Source organism: Zerene cesonia, chromosome 4, assembly GCF_012273895.1.
Source record: "Zerene cesonia ecotype Mississippi chromosome 4, Zerene_cesonia_1.1, whole genome shotgun sequence".
NCBI classification, from domain to species: Eukaryota; Metazoa; Arthropoda; class Insecta; order Lepidoptera; family Pieridae; genus Zerene; species Zerene cesonia.
The window spans coordinates 4,340,130-4,360,083 of NC_052105.1; the positions used below are offsets into that span (position 1 = coordinate 4,340,130).

General features: G+C 31.9%; 4 protein-coding genes across 4 annotated transcripts; 2 read left to right on the top strand and 2 right to left on the bottom strand.

Annotated features, from left to right (window-relative positions):
- The first annotated feature begins 970 nt into the window (after nucleotides 1–970).
- On the top strand, nucleotides 971–3,437 carry LOC119839645 (pancreatic lipase-related protein 2-like). Its single transcript, XM_038366044.1, has 5 exons — nucleotides 971–1,131; nucleotides 1,291–1,439; nucleotides 1,644–1,889; nucleotides 2,432–2,768; nucleotides 3,392–3,437. Exons 1-5 carry the CDS (start codon nucleotides 1,037–1,039, stop codon nucleotides 3,435–3,437), a joined length of 873 nt encoding a protein of 290 aa, XP_038221972.1. The 5' UTR covers nucleotides 971–1,036.
- A 2,760-nt stretch (nucleotides 3,438–6,197) lies between these two features.
- Nucleotides 6,198–8,765, top strand: LOC119839649 (pancreatic lipase-related protein 2-like). Its single transcript, XM_038366047.1, has 6 exons — nucleotides 6,198–6,243; nucleotides 6,307–6,481; nucleotides 6,663–6,811; nucleotides 7,095–7,340; nucleotides 7,706–8,042; nucleotides 8,720–8,765. Exons 1-6 carry the CDS (start codon nucleotides 6,198–6,200, stop codon nucleotides 8,763–8,765), a joined length of 999 nt encoding a protein of 332 aa, XP_038221975.1.
- A 1,184-nt stretch (nucleotides 8,766–9,949) lies between these two features.
- On the bottom strand, nucleotides 9,950–12,329 carry LOC119839787 (odorant receptor 85b-like). Its single transcript, XM_038366228.1, has 7 exons — nucleotides 11,756–12,329; nucleotides 11,478–11,643; nucleotides 11,304–11,400; nucleotides 10,974–11,075; nucleotides 10,678–10,766; nucleotides 10,537–10,603; nucleotides 9,950–10,033 (listed from the first exon to the last, which is right to left on the bottom strand). The coding sequence occupies exons 1-7, from the start codon at nucleotides 12,327–12,329 to the stop codon at nucleotides 9,950–9,952; spliced, it is 1,179 nt and encodes a 392-aa protein (XP_038222156.1).
- Nucleotides 12,330–14,466: 2,137 nt separating this feature from the next.
- LOC119839662 (odorant receptor 67c-like) lies at nucleotides 14,467–17,661 on the bottom strand. The gene is made up of 7 exons (XM_038366064.1): nucleotides 17,088–17,661; nucleotides 16,709–16,874; nucleotides 16,403–16,499; nucleotides 16,049–16,150; nucleotides 15,510–15,598; nucleotides 15,256–15,322; nucleotides 14,467–14,544 (listed from the first exon to the last, which is right to left on the bottom strand). The coding sequence occupies exons 1-7, from the start codon at nucleotides 17,659–17,661 to the stop codon at nucleotides 14,467–14,469; spliced, it is 1,173 nt and encodes a 390-aa protein (XP_038221992.1).
- Nucleotides 17,662–19,954: the final 2,293 nt, after the last annotated feature.

Sequence of the window (19,954 nt, forward strand, 5' to 3'; positions counted from 1 at the left end):
CGACTTATCGATTTTGAAGTCCGAGGTTCTCACCACTGAGCCACCACTGCTTTTTTGTGGCTTACACTAATTATGCAAATTATCATTCTACAAAAACAGAGGACAGGGGAAAAGGGACTTACCCTTTTAAGAATTCGTTTTGAATTCTAGATTTTAAAGCGATTTTAAATTTTAAGATTTCGTGTAGAATTCTAGATTTTTAAAGCGCACCTACTGACGGGAACAGGCAAATTTATTTTCAGAATCAAATCTTCATCTCGAGTGGTACATAGGTAAACTTCTGCCAATATTTTATTTAAATTATAAAAACTTTCGACGTCAAGCCAGAGACATAGAGATTTAATTTAAATTTCGATTTATTTTGCGCGATTCGAACATGCTGTTATTCAAATTTCAACTATAAATTGATGCTGGTTAAACGTTATAAAAATGAACATTCTTTTATAAGTTAGGCGGGAAGCGATAATCAACAAAATATAAATGGACAACAAGAACAGAAGCAGTAGTAGTAGTAGAAGAATTAGTACAGCCACTTCACACGTCGTGACTATAAGTCAGATATTGATAACGAAAAAATATTACATAATATTCACTCAGTATGGTCGAGGAAATTAATACTTTAGAATTACATTCTCTGGAAAAATCTATAATTTCTTGCATTTTCTTTAGCAAATTATGCAGTGATTATGGCAAAGATTAAAGTTATCTTTATGTGTAATTCCGTTTTTAAAAACAAAAAAGATTGATGATCATATTATCGTTATCTTTCATATATAAACGATTCTAGTGTTTATGTTATAATATATACGTCGTGAGTCGTTGACACTCAGTGAATAGGCGTTTTTAAAATGAGGGTTTTCATCCTATTATTCAGTTTGGCAGGTGCGTATATTTCTTAAACGATATTAAAGAGTATTTTGAATCAACGTAATTATGAAAAATCATATGTGTTGTAGTGTATACCGCCATTGCTGTTCCATTGGAGACGGATAAACAATATGGTCGGTTTGTTGAAATTCCCGGAGGAGATGGGAAAATGCACCTAGTTGATCTGGAAGCCGAACCTGATTATGATGTTTTGGACGAAATTTCCAGAAACCCAGCAAATAACCAATACCTACTGTATACAAGGTGACATACTTTTTTCTAACATTGCACAAATAAAATAATTGATTTAAAACGCGATCCATTAATTATATTATTCACTATGTTTTACTCTCTTAAAACTGAACTCTCTAAAATCTGTTTATAAAAGTATACTGTTTTATTTATTTGCATAATTCTTTTCAGGCGTAATTCAAGAGTATCTCAGACGTTGATTATCAACAATGCTAATTCCATCAGAAATTCAAACTTTAACGCTAATGTACCCACCGTAGTTATTGTCCACGGGTGGCTTAGCAACCAATACACCAGCATTAACCCCACAATTAGAAATGGTAAATCATTGGTTTGTTTGGCAATGAATCATTCCGATTAAATAGCTGACAATTATCGGTTTTGAGTGGTATATTTATTGATCAAAAGTATTCTGATCAACAAATACATTTTTATATTATAGTAATGAAAGCCTATTCGAATTTTGTACAAAAAATTTACAACTTGAGTGTAAATCACATTCACCAAACACTTTGTTTTTTTAGCCTATCTCGGCAAGAGTGACGTAAATGTAATTATTATGGATTGGAGAAGGTTAGCTCTGAGGGATTACGTGACTGCCGTGAACGGAGTGCCAGCTGTCGGCCGAGGTTTGGGCCAGTTCCTGCAGTTCCTTAATCAAGTCACTGGAGCACCTTTCACTAGTATGCACCTTGTTGGGTTCAGTCTTGGCGCCCACGTCGTTGGTAATGCCGGTAGGCAGCTTGGAGGCAGAGCCGCGAGAGTGACTGGTAAGCTTTTTTTAAGGATTGTATATTTTATCAAATTGAAGGTTTGATATTTCATGTAAAAAAAGAAAATTTCAGAGCTTTAACACTTTTTAATCGATTTTAAAAGTCCTTAATTTTTCAGATATATGGTTCCCCATACATAGTATTACTACTATAGAGTAAATTCAAACACAACAATGACACACGAAAACTATATTTTAAATAAACAAACAACCCGATACAACGAATTTTTTTTTTGTTGATAGGTATCTACCGTATGTATAATGAAAATTCGTTAGCAGGTTTTAAGATGTTAAGCAGACACTTCAATTTAATTTATTTGAAATACAATATAATGAAATTCCATTTCAAAATAAACACGACGTAAATTACAAATCCATTATGTAGTCTACTGAAAACTTTGTCTTGAACAGTTTACTTTCTTAATAGCAATAATAGACCGCTCATACAAACCGCTACGGGCGTAACAGAGCGAATATAACGATACAATTAAAGTAATTCATACTACTTGTTGAAGACTAATCTCCAAATTATCGTCTTAGGTTTGGACCCGGCTGGTCCCCTATGGAACGTTAATTCAAACCGCCTACGCGCGTCTGATGGCGTCTACGTGGAGGCTATTCACACTGACGGTGGAGCTGCGGGTCTTGGGATCGGTTCGAGAGTCGCTGACGTTGACTTCTTCCCAAATGGAGGCAGGTCTCAACCCGGTTGCGCAACCAGTCTATGTAACCACAACCGCGCGTGGGAATTCTTCGCTTCGACTGTAACACGGAACCATCTAGAAGGAAGGCAGTGCACTTCCATGACTCAAGTGACATACAACACTTGCCGTGGTAGCACTCTACGTATGGGCAACGATGACTTGAACAAACGCGGGTAAGTTTTAATTTTTACATCCTTTATAATTGAATCCTTTATAAGGTCCAGACCATTCTGTGTCCACTTTTTCGAAGTTGAGTTCCAAATTTTATTACATTTATAGTCGTATAAATAAGAATATGAAGTAATTAATGATTTGAATGATTAATAAAACAAGCATCTGTATCAGCATCTTCTAAACGTGATACTTGAATGATTCTGAACTTAAAATTAATTAAGCTATACGGTATTTATAAAATAACTACGTTCATAGTTGTTTGGATGCTGAAGTTAATAAAATAATAAAATTTTGATCTAAAACACACCCCATTCTCAACCAATTTCGAAAAAGGAGGAGGTTATCAATTCAGCTGTTTTATGTTGCCTCAAAACTTTTTATGGGTGAACCAATTTTTTTATTTGATAGCTGATCTGGTAGACTATGTAGTCCCATTTAAATTTGTTGTTTTTGTTTTTGTATTTGGTTAAAATAATTATCGTATGACGTATCTTAATATGTTAACAATATATTGCACAAGATTATGTCCGTTATATTAACCATTTAACAAAAATAAAACATCGATTTAAATTTTGCCATGACGAAAAATAATATTTACATTTTTTATTATGTTTCTTTTCAGTTCTGGAATATACCGAGTGGACACTGCTCGCCGATATCCGTTTTGAATGTCAATAAACTTATATAAAAACATTAATTATCGCTATTTTTATTAAGCTTTTCTTTTTATTCACTTAAACAGTAAAAAGCAAGTCCTATGTCAATGATTTCTTTTCCAATATAGGATTTGATCGTCACTTACCTTCAAATATTTCTTAAATGAATTTTATGTGTGTACATACTATTTGAGGTTATATTAAGATCAATTTAATAGAATCAACATTAGCAACATATAATTTAGCTGCATGCATTATATCAAGTGAAATAAACATTCATTCTCTGGATATACTCTTATCCTTGTCTAATATTTATCCATATTATGTAAACGATTAAAAACATCAACAAATAAAAATAAACAAATGTATTTATGTTACGAGTTAACTTCGTCTTAAAATTAATTATAATATTGAATAGAAATATTTGTGTTAAATAGAGTTGCCTCTTCAGCACGAAATAATAATAAATCTATAAACTTAAGGCAATGTTTTATTTATAATCTATTTTGTTTTATAATCTATATATTTTGGGATACTATTATAGTTTTTTAAAAATGAGGGTTGTAACTCACAATGGCAGCTGGTGAGGTGCTCTCCACGATTGTAGGATCAGGGTGGTAAATTATTAATCGGGAAGGAAAAACAACAAATTTGTTATATTAAGTCATCCATCACCAGTAAGTTAATGTATAATAGATGAATGAAATTATAGATAGTTCTTGTTCCCGATAAATTTCCGGATTAAAACACTATCCCATGTCCTTTCTTGCGTCTCAATCTATCCGTGTACCAATTTTCATCTAAATCGTTTCTGTGGTTTGGGCGTGAAGAAGGGAAAGATAGACAGATTACGATAGATTCATTAGTTACTTTCGTATTAATAAATTAATGTTGTAACATTAAGTAGGGATTTCAGAAAATGTTGTGGCTTAGACAAATCTCATTCATAAGAATTATCATTTTACGAAAGCTTAGTGCATTTTAACAATTCGCTTTGAATTCAAGACTTTTGCAGCGTACCCACTGACTGGGACAGGCCAATTTACTTTCAGACTCAAATCTTCATCTTAAGTGGTGCACTGTTAAGCTTCTGCCAATATTTTATTTAAATGATCAAAACTTCCGACGTTAAGTCAGAGACACAGAGAGATTTAATTTAAATTTCGATTTAATTTGCGCCATTCGAACATGATATTCAAATGAAAACAATAAATTCATGCAGGTTGTAAAAATGTTTACTCCTTTATAAGTTACATGGGAAACGATCTTCTACAAAATATAAATACACAGCAATAACAGCAATAGTAGTAGTAGCAATAAGCCCGCAAGCATGTTGTGGCGAGATTTCGGGGAGTAGCGACCCCGCGGACCCGAATGCTCCCGGGGGAGGCCTCTGTCCTCATCTCCGGCTTGACTTAACCGGCCAACCGGAGTAAAGCCTGAAGAGGCCAGGACCCCTGCCTTAGCCGGCTGGCCAGAGTAGAAACGCGAGAGCTTTTAGCTCGAATGGTGGATGTGAAGCGTAAGCCACGAGTGGGCACCTGATGCTGGACCATCAGGGAGCGCGTGAAAGTAGTTTAAAATCCTGCGATGCCTCTCCCCCCTAAGCTACTCGTTATATGTTGCCCCCTTGTCGCATTATTGCAGCGACTTATTTAGGGGACCCATAAAGTGAGAGGGCGACTCACCGCCTGCCAACAATTTTTTACTTTTATTTAGTAGAAAGGCAGGTGCTATAGTCCCCAATACCAGTCCATTTAGCATCCCATTCTATAGACGAGTTTTTAAATTATCATATCTTGCAATAGTCCTACATCAGCCGCGGACTGCCTAGGGCTGTATCTCTATAGTGCAGTCATGAGCTGGTTGCTGCTGATGTCACGCTACACATTAAAAATCTCAAAAGGGCCTCTGTGTCCCCTAGTAAGCCTACCAAAAAACCGGGTGCTTTCCTTCTGTGGGTACCCGAGAATTATGAAAATGAGAAACATAATAATAAAAAAAAATTACTTTCATTTAGTAGAAAGGCAGGGCCATAGTTTTCCATAGTTCCCAATAGCAGTCCATTTAGCATCCCTATTCATAGAACAGTTTTTAAATTTCCATATCTTGCAATAGTCCTATATCGGCCGCGGATTGCCTAGGGTTGTATCTCTATAGTGCAGTCATGGGCAGGCTGCGTCTGATGTTACACTACACATTAAAACTTTCAAAAGGGCCTCTGCGTGTTGGATCTATGTCCCCATGTAAGTCTCTCAAAAGACCGGGTACCTTCCTTCTGGGGGTACCCGAGTATTATGGAGTTGAGAAACATAATAATAAACACATTTATTGTCAAAATCACATAAAGAAATCAAAACATAAAAACAACTAGATCACGCAGAAAAAAAAGCAATTAAAACAACATAAATAGAAAGAAGAACATAAACAGAAATTAAATAAAATCAATTGCAGTAGGAGTAGTAGTACAGCAACTTCATACGTCGTGACTTGCACAAATAATGAAAAAATATTGCATAAAACTCAGTATGGAAAATTATATTTTAAAATTAAATTCTCTAGAAAAATCCATAATTTCTTGCCGCTTTTCTTTAGCAAATTATGCAGTGATTATAGCAGAGATTAGAGTTATCATAATGTGTAATTCCGCTTTAAAACAAAGAAGATTGATGATCATAATATTATCGCTATCTTTTATATATAAACGATTCTAGTATTGAGATACATAAGTCGTTTGTATAACGGATACTAAGTGAATAGGCGTCTTTGAAAATGAAGGTTTTTATCCTATTATTCAGTGTGGCGGGTGCGTATATTAGTATAAACTATATTATAGATTATTTTCAATAAATATAACTATTAAACATCATACATGTTGTAGTGTACACCGCCATCGCTGTTCCACTGGAAAAGGAGAAACAATATAGTCGGTTCGTTGAAATTCCCGGAGGTGATGGGAAAATGCATCTAGTTGATCTGGAAGCCGAACCTGATTATGATGTTTTGGACGAAATTTCTAGAAACCCAGCAGATAACCAATACCTACTGTATACAAGGTAAAATACTTTTGACTTGGATTAAATATAAAATTAAAAATTTTGATCTATTTAAAATATGTAATAATATATATTTAAAATATGTAATAATAAAATTCCATCTTATGTTTCTTAAATCTAAAAAATGTTTAAAGTCTTCTGACACTGTATATTTTATATTTATTTGCATGTTTCGTTTCAGACGCAATTCAAGAATATCTCAGACGTTGATTATCAACAACGCTAATTCCATCAGAAATTCAAACTTTAACGCTAATGTCCCCACCGTAGTTGTTGTCCACGGCTGGCTTAGCAACCAAAACACCAACATTAACCCCACAATTAGAAATGGTAAATCATTGTTGCATACCAACCTAATTTGTTCAGCAATGAATCATTCAAATTAACTGACAATTATCGGTTTTCTGATATACGTAAGGATTTCAAAATTAAGAATTAAAATGTTGGATCGCATATTTGATAATCAGAATTATTCTAATCAAAATCAAAAAATTTTTTTTATTATAGTGGTTAAAACGTATTTGATTATTGCTGCAGCAAAACTTTACAGTTTAGAGTGTAAGTAGGCACCTAGAACCCTAACGACATTCACCAATCATTTTCATTTTTACAGCCTATCTCGACAAGAGTGACGTAAATGTAATTATTATGGATTGGAGAAGGTTAGCTCTGAGGGATTACGTGACTGCCGTGAACGGAGTGCCAGCTGTCGGTCGAGGTTTGGGCCAGTTCCTGCAGTTCCTTAATCAAGTCACTGGAGCACCTTTCACTAGTATGCACCTTGTTGGGTTCAGTCTTGGTGCCCACGTCGTTGGTAATGCCGGTAGGCAGCTTGGAGGCAGAGCCGCTAGAGTGACTGGTAAGCTTTTTTTTAAAAGATTGTATATATTATCATATGATATTTCATTTAAAAGAAAGGAAAATTGTAGGAGTTTAACACTTTTATATATAATATTTAAGGTATAGGAAATACTATAGAGTAATATCAAACACAGAAACGCAACCTGAAAATAATATTATAAATAAGCCATCAACTAGATAAATGGACGCAAAAAACGGTTTTGTTGAAGATCTACCTACTAAATACATTCAATACTTTTTTTATTATGATTTAAGATATTGTAATTCAATTTCAAAATAAACACGAAATAAAAATGATAAAGACACAATTAAAAAAATTCATACAACTTGTTGAAGTTACTAATCTCCAAATTATCGTTTTAGGTTTGGACCCAGCCGGTCCCCTATGGAACGTTAATTCAAACCGCTTACGTGCGTCTGACGGCATCTACGTGGAGGCTATTCACACTGACGGTGGAACTGCGGGTCTTGGGATCGGTTCCAGAGTCGCTGACGTTGACTTCTTCCCAAATGGAGGCAGGTCTCAACCCGGTTGCGCTACCAGTCTATGTAACCACAACCGCGCGTGGGAATTCTTCGCTTCGACTGTAACACGGAACCATCTAGAAGGAAGGCAGTGCACTTCCATGACTCAAGTGACATACAACACTTGCCGTGGTAGCACTCTACGTATGGGCAACGATGACTTGAACAAACGCGGGTAAGTTTTAATTTTTACATCCTTTATAATTTGATCATTTATAAGTTCCAGACCATTCTGTGTCCACTTTTTCGAAGTCGAGTTCCATATTTTATTACACTTATAGTCGTACAAATAAGAACTAGCTGTGACCAGCGGTTGAAACCGCGTAAGTCCGTATCTCGTAGGAATATCGGTATAAAAAGTGCCTATGTGTTATTTCAGTTGTCCAGCTATCTACGAAGCAAAATAGTATTATTATTCACCAATAGATGTTAGGAAAAAAAAAACACGAATATGACATTTTCTAAAAAAGATTCCTAGCTAGATCGATTTATCGCCCCCGAAACCCCCTATATACTAATTTTCCAATATATATAATTGGATTCCGAGATTCCAATTATATATATATATATATATATATATATATATATATATATATATATATATATATATTTTGCTCGTTTAAAGGTATAAGATATGAAGTAATTAATAATTTGATGATTACAAGAACAAGCATCTGCATCAGCATCTTCTGAACGTGATATTAAATGATGCAGAACTTAAAACTAATTAAGCTTATCATACAGTTAAGATAATGTGTTATATATTTACCATATAACAAAAACGACACATCATGATTTCCATTTGAGATGACGAGAAAAATTTATAATATATTATATTATGTTTCTTTTCAGTTCTGGAATATACCGAGTGGACACTGCTCGCCGATATCCGTTTTAAATTCATAAAAAATATAAGCTATCTATTTTTTATTAAGCTTTGTCTTTTTATTTAATTAAACTGTATAAAGCAAGCCTTAAGTCAATGATTTCTTACAAGTCAATTAGTACCTTCTCCATAAAACGTTACTTACTAAATAAAATTATTATCAGTAATTATTTTCCAGTATAGATTAGCAACAGCAAATTTAGCTTCATGCATCACATCAAGTGAAATAAAAATTTATTGTCTCGATATATTTGCTGCCTTTTTATACATTTAACATATCATTGTGTACAAAATTAAAAAATATTAAAATACAAATATAAACAATCAAATACCGTGAAATCGAGTTATCGAATGGAAATATTTGTGTTAAATAGAGTTTACCTCTTAAACATGAAATAATAATAAATCTAAGGTAAAGTTTTATTTATAATCAACAAGGTTGTGTTACTATTACAGTTCTTGAAAATATATATAGATATATTTACTAGCCAACCAAAAGGTATCGATAAGGTCGATACCTCGAAGTTGCAAATTATACTCAAAACCATACAACTTTTGGTAGTAAATGAGGGTTGTAAGACTCCGTGATCCTACACCAGGATCGTAAATGATTTGCAATCGTCAAAATTTAAAAGCAATACTTGTGGACAGTTAATTCCTTTTGAAATCTTAGGGTCAGCTTGCACCGGGGAAGTACCACACCCACACAGAAAACCGGCGTGAAATAGTGGCATACCATTGTGTTTTGTACGGTGAGTGGGGGAACCGGAGGCCCATTTCCTTTTCCTCACCCGTCTCAGTCCATTCCTTCTTTCCAGTCGTCAATACTTTCCTTTTCCTTTACCCCTTAAAAGCGGGTAACACATTCGCAGAGGCACTACCTCTGCGAATGTTCATGGGTGGTTGTGATCGCTTACCATCAGGCGAATCACCAGCTCAGTTACCCGCTATGACATAAAAAGAAAAAAAAATCGACCTCTTTAGCTCCGAACTGCTCTGTCGTAAGTTATAATAAATTATAAATCGAATGAACTAATACATATAAATACAATAATAACAAACAACGAAATATAATGATGATAAATATATTCAATCTGTAAAAGATTAACGGGCTTACGATAAATGTTATCGTTTGATTCAATTCTCGTATTTCCTTCTATAGATAGTTTATTTTTGATTTATTTAAATTTTTTGATTTAGTTAAATTCATTAAACACGCCTTCGGGTGATCTATATACAGTTTTAAGTATAGTAAAATATGACCACGAAGTGCTGATGATCTGAAAAAAGAAATTGTTATTATTGAAATATCATATTTTGATAGCGCTGAAGGAGAGCTAAAAACAATTATAGAGCACAATTTTTAATTAAAGAACAATTCTGAAAGCCGAGGATTAAGTTCACGGCCGAAGGAGAAAAATATAAAAGAATTAAAATCACTTCCATTCCCGTGAGAGTGAGAAAAGTATAAAATTAAGAGTAAAAAAAAGTATAGAATTGCCAATTAGGCCTGACAGGTTTAATTCCCTTAGTGGCTTTAATCGTTGTCTTTGGTTACCATTTCTATTTACTTGGCTTTTTATGTAGCTACTGTTTACGAATATCATACTTTTCATTACATTTATATGTACGTATAATATTTAACTAAGTTTGTTTGTAGGTACATTGAATATTTGGTAGCTATGGATTACGTTATTTTCTACTTTATCTACGTCCAATAAGTTGAGCAGCTGAAACCGTATACTAAATTGAAAGTGGCTTAAATGAATTTTTACAGCCATACCTTTGTGAAACTCTCATAGGAAATGACTGAAAACTTATACGCCGTTAGCTTTTGTGGTTTATTGGATCTGAGAAAAGAAAATTATTTTATAAGTTGAAGCATTATCGGTCTTTGGTACTCGTATTGCGTATAGTCAGTTACCTGAGCATTAGAAGTAAAATGTTTTTTTTGGATTTTTTATCCATAGTGTACCACTTACAAAGGTATGCAGATTCTCCTATTTTTCGACTCTGCAAGAAATGGCTTTGAAATTAAAACTAGTTCTTATAATATTATCACATTTTGAATGTATATATAAATCTAAGAATCTTGAACGTATCTATTAACCGCTAGTTTTAAGTTTGTTATTGAGTCAATTTTTTTAATTGAAAGCCCTAATCTTGAATGTGGTTTTATAATTAATATAAAAAAATATAAATGCAATTATTTGTACTTACCTCTCCAATGATGTTTTCACCAAAAACACTTATCGTGAGAATTTGTAATAGCACTGATAGTAAAAATAATACTACCCCTGGTATTTGAGACCACTTGCCCATCTAAAATATTGATATAACATATCATGTTTTATATTAATAGGTATTCGATTTTCTGTTTTATTTTGCTAATTGATAATATTAATGTAATCTTAATATCGTTGTAATTTTGAGGTCGATGATTACCCAAGCAATAAAATTATAAATTCCTATTATTTAATAAAACAGGGTAAAAAGTGTTATAACAATATACACATTAAACTAACAGTATATACACTTTACTGTTTTTACCGTTAAATTGAATCCAAGTGCGCATATTTCAATGGAACCAACTAGAACGTTAAACAAATTGGGCGCTGTAAAAATATCCTCTAAATCTTGAGACAGTCTGTAAACAATAACATATATAAATACTACATAGATATCATCCAATGATAATAGAAATCGAACTGAAAGTTTACTGACTTTAAGATATATTGGTGTTTTTTCACTATTTCATTCAACAAATGCGATGTTTCCGGCTGCAATTTTTTTATTTCTTCACTCAAGATAATAAAATGACTGCAAATATGCGTTGTCATAACATAATAAAGTCCATCAACAGTAGTAAAATATAACACACATATAAAACCTGGAAACACATTCCTTTTTTAGACATGCGGGGTAAAATTTATTAAACTGCATTCGGCATATTGTTAAATTATTATCGTAAAAGCAGACGCATGTAATTAATATTGACTCACCATTTATTATCGAATGCAAATAAATAAAAAGCCATTTACCCCAGGAATCAACAGAGAACGGCATCATAATAGCGTACGGTAAAATGAACCTTATTTCATCGTTCTTAAGATAGTGATACAATATGAGGAATATTGTTGAAAAATTATAAACGCTTATAAGAATCCCGTTCAGAATGAAGAAATATTTCGTAAGATATTTCAGAAAGACGAAGTTGGGCTTTACGAGCAGTATCTTTTTCTCGTCAATGACAATTTCTTTGTATAATGCTTTGAGACTATCTGTAAATTTGGAAATACTGCTCCTTTTATAACAAATTAACATTATTTTAATTATTGATAATAAACCAATGCATATACAAGGAGCTAGTTCCGTCAAATCGAGGAAATTTTCAGCGGAAAATTTTGATATGAAAAACATAAATTCCTGTAGCACCATAACAATCAGCCAACACAATAAAAAGTAATAACGCAGCTTTATACTCTCGTCAAAGGGAATACCTATTAACCAAAAGTTGACTTTGATTTGTTTGAATATTTCTTCGAACGCAGGAATACCGAGTTTATTCGTCAACATGATGAACCTTAATAGCTATCGTTAGAAGTATTTACCTAAGAAATTTGTTTGCTAGCACTATACGAATTTGATGACAATGTAATTGCTGTATTTATGTGGCTTTTATAAATCAAGGATGTCTCTAAAATATTTGTGATTACATTTTTACACGCTTTTTATTAGCTTCACCTGTATGTTTGTTTGTATGTTTGTTTGTATGTTTGTTTGTAACCGACTTCTTTGGGCGCGATTTTGACCCACTTTAAACGGCCAGATTTCGTTCAAACTTTGTAGATTTATTGAGGACCAATGACAATACACTAATTTGATAAAATTATTCCATTTTTCAATTTACAAAATATGATTTTTGTTAAAGCGTGTTTTTTAGTTTTTTTAAACTATTATTTTATCTGTATTCATCTGGAATAACAATTATAGACATTGCTTGTGCATTTTGCTTTGCTTTCACCCGCGTAAGTCTGTATCCCGTAGGAATGTTGGGATAAAAAGTTGCTTATATGTTCTTCCAGTTGTCCAGCTATCTACGCACCAATTTCATTGCAATCGCATCAGTAGTTTTTGCTTGAAAAAGTAACAAACATACACACATCCTTACAAACTTTCGCATTTATAATATTAGTAGGATAGGATAGGATTTATAAAACTTCAAATTCTTTGAGGATTCTTAAATTTAAATAAATGTAAGAATGGCGTTTTCAATATCAATATGTCAGAAAAGATGTGTTTTAATAACTTGTCAACCTAGAAGTTATAAGTGTTCAGTTTTCCACAATATAATAGCGGGAACAGCAACCTTAGATTTATAAAACCGAATTTCTTCGAAGAATCGAATATTGAATGGAGTTTCCATTCAATATTCGATTCTTTTATAAGCGCCTGTAATTGATTTTCAAAATTTCCCTCTTCTGTAATTTAACCTTTTTCCCGGTTCCCGGTTTGACAAACATATTGGATCTACATTGTTATTTAAATATGAACTCCTAGTGAACGTATATATTAAAAATGGTTATTGTTTATATTATTGTTTTTATTGGCCCAAAACAATATTTAGTAATATTTTCTGTTTGTCTGATCGTCTGTTTTTATGTTTATATATGCGTCATTCGCAGAATTTTTTAATATGGTGATAGACGAATATTAGAATAGACGAATATTGACGTGTGTTGTCTAACAAATGTGAAATCTAAGGTGACCGCCAACACACCATTCTGTGTTACGGTACGGATGTTATTTAATATGAATTATTAAATATTGTTTTTGTTACAAAGTTGCAACAAATAGAAAAATTGTAAAGTACCTGACTCTCATAATTTTGGCAAAATTTTTCCTTAACGACATCTTCAACATTATATTGCAACTTGCAAAATGTTAATTGCACTGAAAATTGCACGGAGAGAACGAATATTTTCTTTTATTTGTTTTGGAATAAAACCCCTAATTTAAACAATTAAAACACTTAATACGAATTAGAAAATATTGGACTTTAATTGGTCCATTTACAAGCTGTTATGAATTTTTGTTAATTAACTCTACGCAATATGTTTGAAACAATGTCAATTTAGTACCCATATACTATTTTATAAATTGGAGGTTGTTAGAAATTTTAGGGACCTCGTTTCAGTATTTTTAACTTTAAATTGATATATGTAGTTTCGATATATGGAGTACTATAAAAATACATTTTTTTATTATTATTATTAAAGCCTTTTTATTAATAAATCATAGATATTACAAGTGAATTCATATTAATACTTATGTATAAATTTACCATGCAAGACATCACCCAATCCTACTAATATTATAAATGCGAAAGTTTGTTAGGATGTGTGTATGTTTGTTACTCTATCACGCAAAAACTACTGTACCGATTGCAATGAAATATGATACGTAGATAGCTGATATCTATACCGATATTTATACGGGATAAAGTAGGTAATACTACCTGTATTGTACAGTGAATTAATGACGTTTTAATTGAAAATAAAGTAAAGAAACAACGTCAAAATATTGATATAAATAATTAAACGTTGCGTATTACAAACTATTTGTTACTCTCTCATTTGTTCTCTTCATAATCGTAGTTATGCGATTCATATGACTACATGAATTTTAAGTATGATTATACATTAATTTCTGTTTATTCATTAAAATTTGATTCGGGTGTCTTGTAAACAGTTCGCAGTATTGTGAAATACGACCACGATGTGCTTATAATCTAAAACAAAAGAATTAATAATAATATATTTTATATACAACGCAAAAAAGAATAGTTGGGAGTAATAATTAAACAGATAATAATCAGAAATGAAATAAAAAAGCCAATAAGACAGATAAGTTCGGTTACATACAAGAAAAGGTATTATTCTCTAATGCGGGAGTCGAGTACGTTTCGGCACGAATTGGGCCAGCTCGCACCAGGGAAGCATCACACGCCCACAGAAGACCGACATGAAATATATAGTATCACTAGCTGCACCCGGCAAACGATGTTCTGCCTTACTCTGATCATTTAGAGGTATGAAAAATAGATGTTAGCCGATTCTCAAACATACCCGATATGCACACAAAATTTCATAAGAATCGGTTAAGCCGTTTCGGAGGAGTATGGCAACGAAAACTGTGACACGAGAATTTTATATATTAGATGTTAATGTTACTGTGTTTCGATCGGTGAGTGGGGGAGCTGGAGGTCCGTTTCGTTTTCCTCACCGTCATACTCTCCTTATCCCTTAAAAGAGACAGCGCATTATCATAGGAACTACCTTTGAATGTTCATAGGAGATGGTGATCGCTTTCCATCAGGCGAATCACCAGCTCAAATGCCCACTATGCCATAAAAAAGTAAATAATGAAGAATATTATAAGTTTGCGGTTATAAACTGTATCCTGCATTGAAAATGGCTACAATGAATTTATAATACGATACCTTTGTGAAACTCTGGTAGGAAATTACTGAAAACTTATACGCGGTTAGCATCTGCGGTTTATTGGATCTGAAAATTGGTAATTTATTCCTTATACATTTATATTTTGCGTTTTTATTTGACATTGGGATGGTTGGATACATAATATTGTAAAATATCTGTTCTGTTTAACAATGTCTCTTATGTCAAATTATTTTATTGTTGTTATTTAATATTAAATTGAAGACAAAGATTATAGATTAATGCTTTTTCTAACCTTAACATTAAAAGTAAGATTATCTTTTTGGATTTTTGATCCATATTGTACCATTTACAAATATATGCAGACTGGCCAATTTTGGAGCTCTGTGAAAAAGTGACATTTAACATTTAATTAGAACTTAAAATTTATTTAGAACTTAAGTATTCAAAATTATGTTCTTCATAATTCCTGGTTTTGGTTATTATATTCTATATATTATTTAAATAAATACTAATAATTATATTGTGGGTTCATGACTGGTAATATCAGTTTTCCGCCCGCGAATTCATCCTCGTAGTCACAGAAAGATATAGACAGTTCCGGTGTTGCATAGTTCCCGTGGTATAAGCGGAAAAAAAGCTATCCTTTGTACGTTCTCAGGTCTCAATCACGCACCAAATTTCATAAATCCGTTCAGTGGTTTTGGCGTAAAGAAAAAACCGACAGACATAGAGACAAATTTACTTTTATATTTATAGTACAAGTAAGGATTGACGAAAATAAAAGTATCTATATTTAGTAAGCAGGTTTTAGTTTATGTTAGAAAGTTTTACCTCTCGCATGATGTTTTCCCCGAAAACGCTTATCATGAGTATTTGTAGTAGTACAGACAACAAAAATAAAATCACTCCTGGTATTTGTGCCCACTCACCCATCTGTAGAATATTTCATAATAAAAATTTTGTAAAAGTAACTTTTTTTTCTTTGCTCAAGTATGAATAAAATGGTTTATGTTTTATAACATGCTAACATTATTTTATATAAAAAAATGTGTTAAATGGACGAATACATCAAAACATCATGTTTTTTTTTAATTTCCAATTTTGAGTGAATCTTTATGACCTAGCGTGTAATTAAATTGTAAAATTTAAAAGTAAATAAGTGTTTAAACTATTAAAATACATCACCGTTAAATTAAAACCCAGTGCACATATTTCAAGAGATCCCACTAAGACGTTAAATAAGTTTGGTGCTGTAAATATATCCTCCAAATCTTGAGACAATCTGTAAAATAAACAAACCGACCCGAATAATATCTGTATATCTTCTAAGAATGTGTTGTATAAGGTGCATACATACGTATAAGCATCACATATGTACACAGCATACGCATATCAAATCATCGTAAAACATAAGTAAAAATGCTTTAAAATGCTATTTAAATACATAAACAAAAAGGAAGAATAATAGATACAATAATGAAAGATACTAACTTCAGAATGTATTGATGCTTTCTTACAGTTTGTTTCAATAAATGGCTTGTATCTGGTTGCAGTTCTTTTATTTCTTCACTCAAAATTGTAAAATGACTATAGATATGTGTAGTCATAATGAAATATAATCCATCGACAGTAGTAAAATACAGTACACAAATAAAACCTAAAAGAGGTATTCGAATTAAAATAGATTTAATGTCAAAATGGAAATAAAAATTTTATCTACAGTATAGACAACATTATTGTTTTGTGGTGTAGACTAAATTAATTCAATCATTAATAAATTCATTTAACAAAATTGTCTATTATATCATTATATAATATTTGTATTATAAAATATAGTATTGTAAAGGATTATAGCATGATTTGTACTTACCGCTTGATATTGAAAATAGATAAACAATTAACCACCTGGGCAAAGAATCAATTGTAAATGGGACCATTATAGCATAAGGTAAAATAAACTGCACTTCGTTTTTCTTCCAATAATGATAAACAATTAGAAAAACTGTAGAAAAATTATAAAAACTTATGAGTATACCATTTAAAATGAAGAAATACTTTGTTAGGTACTTGAGAAATATAAAATTCGCCTTCACGAGGTGTATCTTCTTATTGTCATTAAGGACTTCTTTATATAGAGCCTTTAGACTATTTGTGACTTTGAAAATACTGTTTCTTTTATTGCATATCAAGGCCATTTTGATAAAAGACAGTAGTCCAACACACGTACAGGGAGCCAATTGCGTCAACTGAAGGAAATTTTCAGCAGAGAATTTCGATGTGAAAAAGAGAAATTCATGTATTGTCATAACGATAATAATAGTCATCAGTATGTAATAATGCAGTTTTATATTTTTCCCGTAAGGAATGCCAATAAGCCAGAAGTTGATTTTTATTTGTTTGAATATGTCGTCGAAATCTGGGATGCTTAGTTTGTTGGTCGACATGATGAGACTTAATGGTCCAATGTTAGCATTGGAGCTGCAATCGACTACCTACAGTCTATATTTATATAGGTGTATGCATACGCTGTGTTCATAAAGGATGTCACTTGGAACAAATCGCTTTCTATTATATCGCTAGGAGAATGAAAAATAACTGTATCATTATTTATCACCGTACTTATTAACTTCATTTTCAACAAACATTGTCAAATTTGTTCTTATTAATTTGTAGTTCCCTATGTCATAATCATTTATAAAACAAAAGCAATCAATTATTTTCATTTATTAATTTAAGAAACATTCTCGATCCACTGATAAATGTAATCGTGTATAGGTAATTTTATCCGGTTACAATTTTTATTTATAATTTTTTGAAATTCCTTTCTTATCTCATTGTTAAACGATTATTTCTGTATGTATTATTATTAATATTTATACCTATCGCAATAATGATAGATAATATATATTTTTGTAGTGTATACATGTGGGTAGTAAAAAAATGTATGTATCTTTCGATCTTAACTCTGTATAATGCTATACGGAATAGCGGTGCTTTGGAAAGACTATCTTTATAAAATAGAAAATAAAGTTGTAGTGTAGATAGTTTTAGGCGTAATAACAAATTAACAAGAAATACTTTTGGAATATTTATCAACACAAGGTTGTATCTTTATAACCAAAACAGAATAAAATATAACAGCTGCATTGCAAGGATTCTTAAATCTAGCGCCAATTAAATATTTTACATCTACATTTATGTAATGGTTTATTTTTTTTTTCTTTCATAATCAGTTGCGTGCTCAGTAAGGTAATAAACAACATCTCATATATCCAGCGCAACACCTGAACATTGAAAAACGCTCCAAGTAAAAACATTTTGTGTAGTATAAAGATTATAAATTGCGATGTATCCTGCGTAATCCAGTCTGCCAGCAACATACACGTCTTATCGCCGGCGAGCGTTAGTGTAGCCTGAACAATTTTCCTTATTACCTCTGACCCGACACTTCGTTTAACTTTATGGCCCCAGTAACCCACAATGTGACAGAGAACTTTGTATTCTTTTATTTATAAACTAAAAATATTTTCTTTGCTAAAGCTGTATTGCACGTTCACGGGATACATTGTTATCATTATTTTTGTTACCTTACGGAGGTATATTAAGTACAAGGTCTAAACAAGATATAATAAACATTGCTCCGCAGATATTCACTTTTGAGGGATATATGAAGAGTATTTTAAATAGCACACGCACTCATTTACATTAGTACCACAAGTACTGAAAAATTTCAATAACCCAGCATGATATAAAGATTTTTTCTCTATTACATTTCTATACATTTAAAGTAAACAATGTATGGTAGGTTTTATGGATTTTATTACCTATATTTAGGTTTGTTTTCCAATAAGAAATATATCAACGTTAGAATTGTAATTCATGTTAACTCATGTCTCTTAAAATATTTTTAGAACCCACTTTAAAATGCTATAACATAAAAGGAACATAACTAGACGAGGAGGACATTGTAAGTCACACTTGACGTCACAACCATGTTCAGAAATAAAAGCAAAAGTTTTCGGAATTCTTCATGTTAATTGTTTTAGATATTTATTATTTTAAACAGTTTTAAAGAGTCTAATTTGCCCTAAAAAGTTTAAATTTGACGTGTTTCAGGAATCGCTTAAAATATGGCCCGATCTAAACCCGTATTTCAGTTCGTATCAATTTAAAATAAAAGTCATTCATTTCCAACCCTTGGGAATTTTAACTAAGGACAGAAACAAATTTACTTTTCAATTTCGTATTCATTAGTTGACGTCTGTAGTGTCTAGCGAAAATTAAGGGTGTTGAAACATACACTGCATTCAAAATTCCTTTTGAAATTGCACGTCAAACACACAACGCCTGTAATTTTGTTGTCGCCTTGTCATTTTGCAGTGAATTTTTGCTTTATATGTATGCTTACATGTCCTTAATTAAATTTGTTTCAATTAACATATGTGCAATAATTATTACAAAATACAATTATTAATTCTGTACTATATTTACAATTGAGTTGGGGTAGTATAGTAGTATTTGCATCGCGTATTTTATTAATGTATCATAAAAATTATTAAAAAAGGATTTAAAAAAAATTTTAAAGAATACTGTATGAAATTAAAGAGCTTAAGTAGATATCTATATATATTTATTGACACAAAAAATAGGATAAAAACTTCATGTGTCATTATAACCTCACTTTTCTCCGGTGCGTACGCGAAGGCGTTCTTAGTGAAATTTATTGCAGCTTTGTTG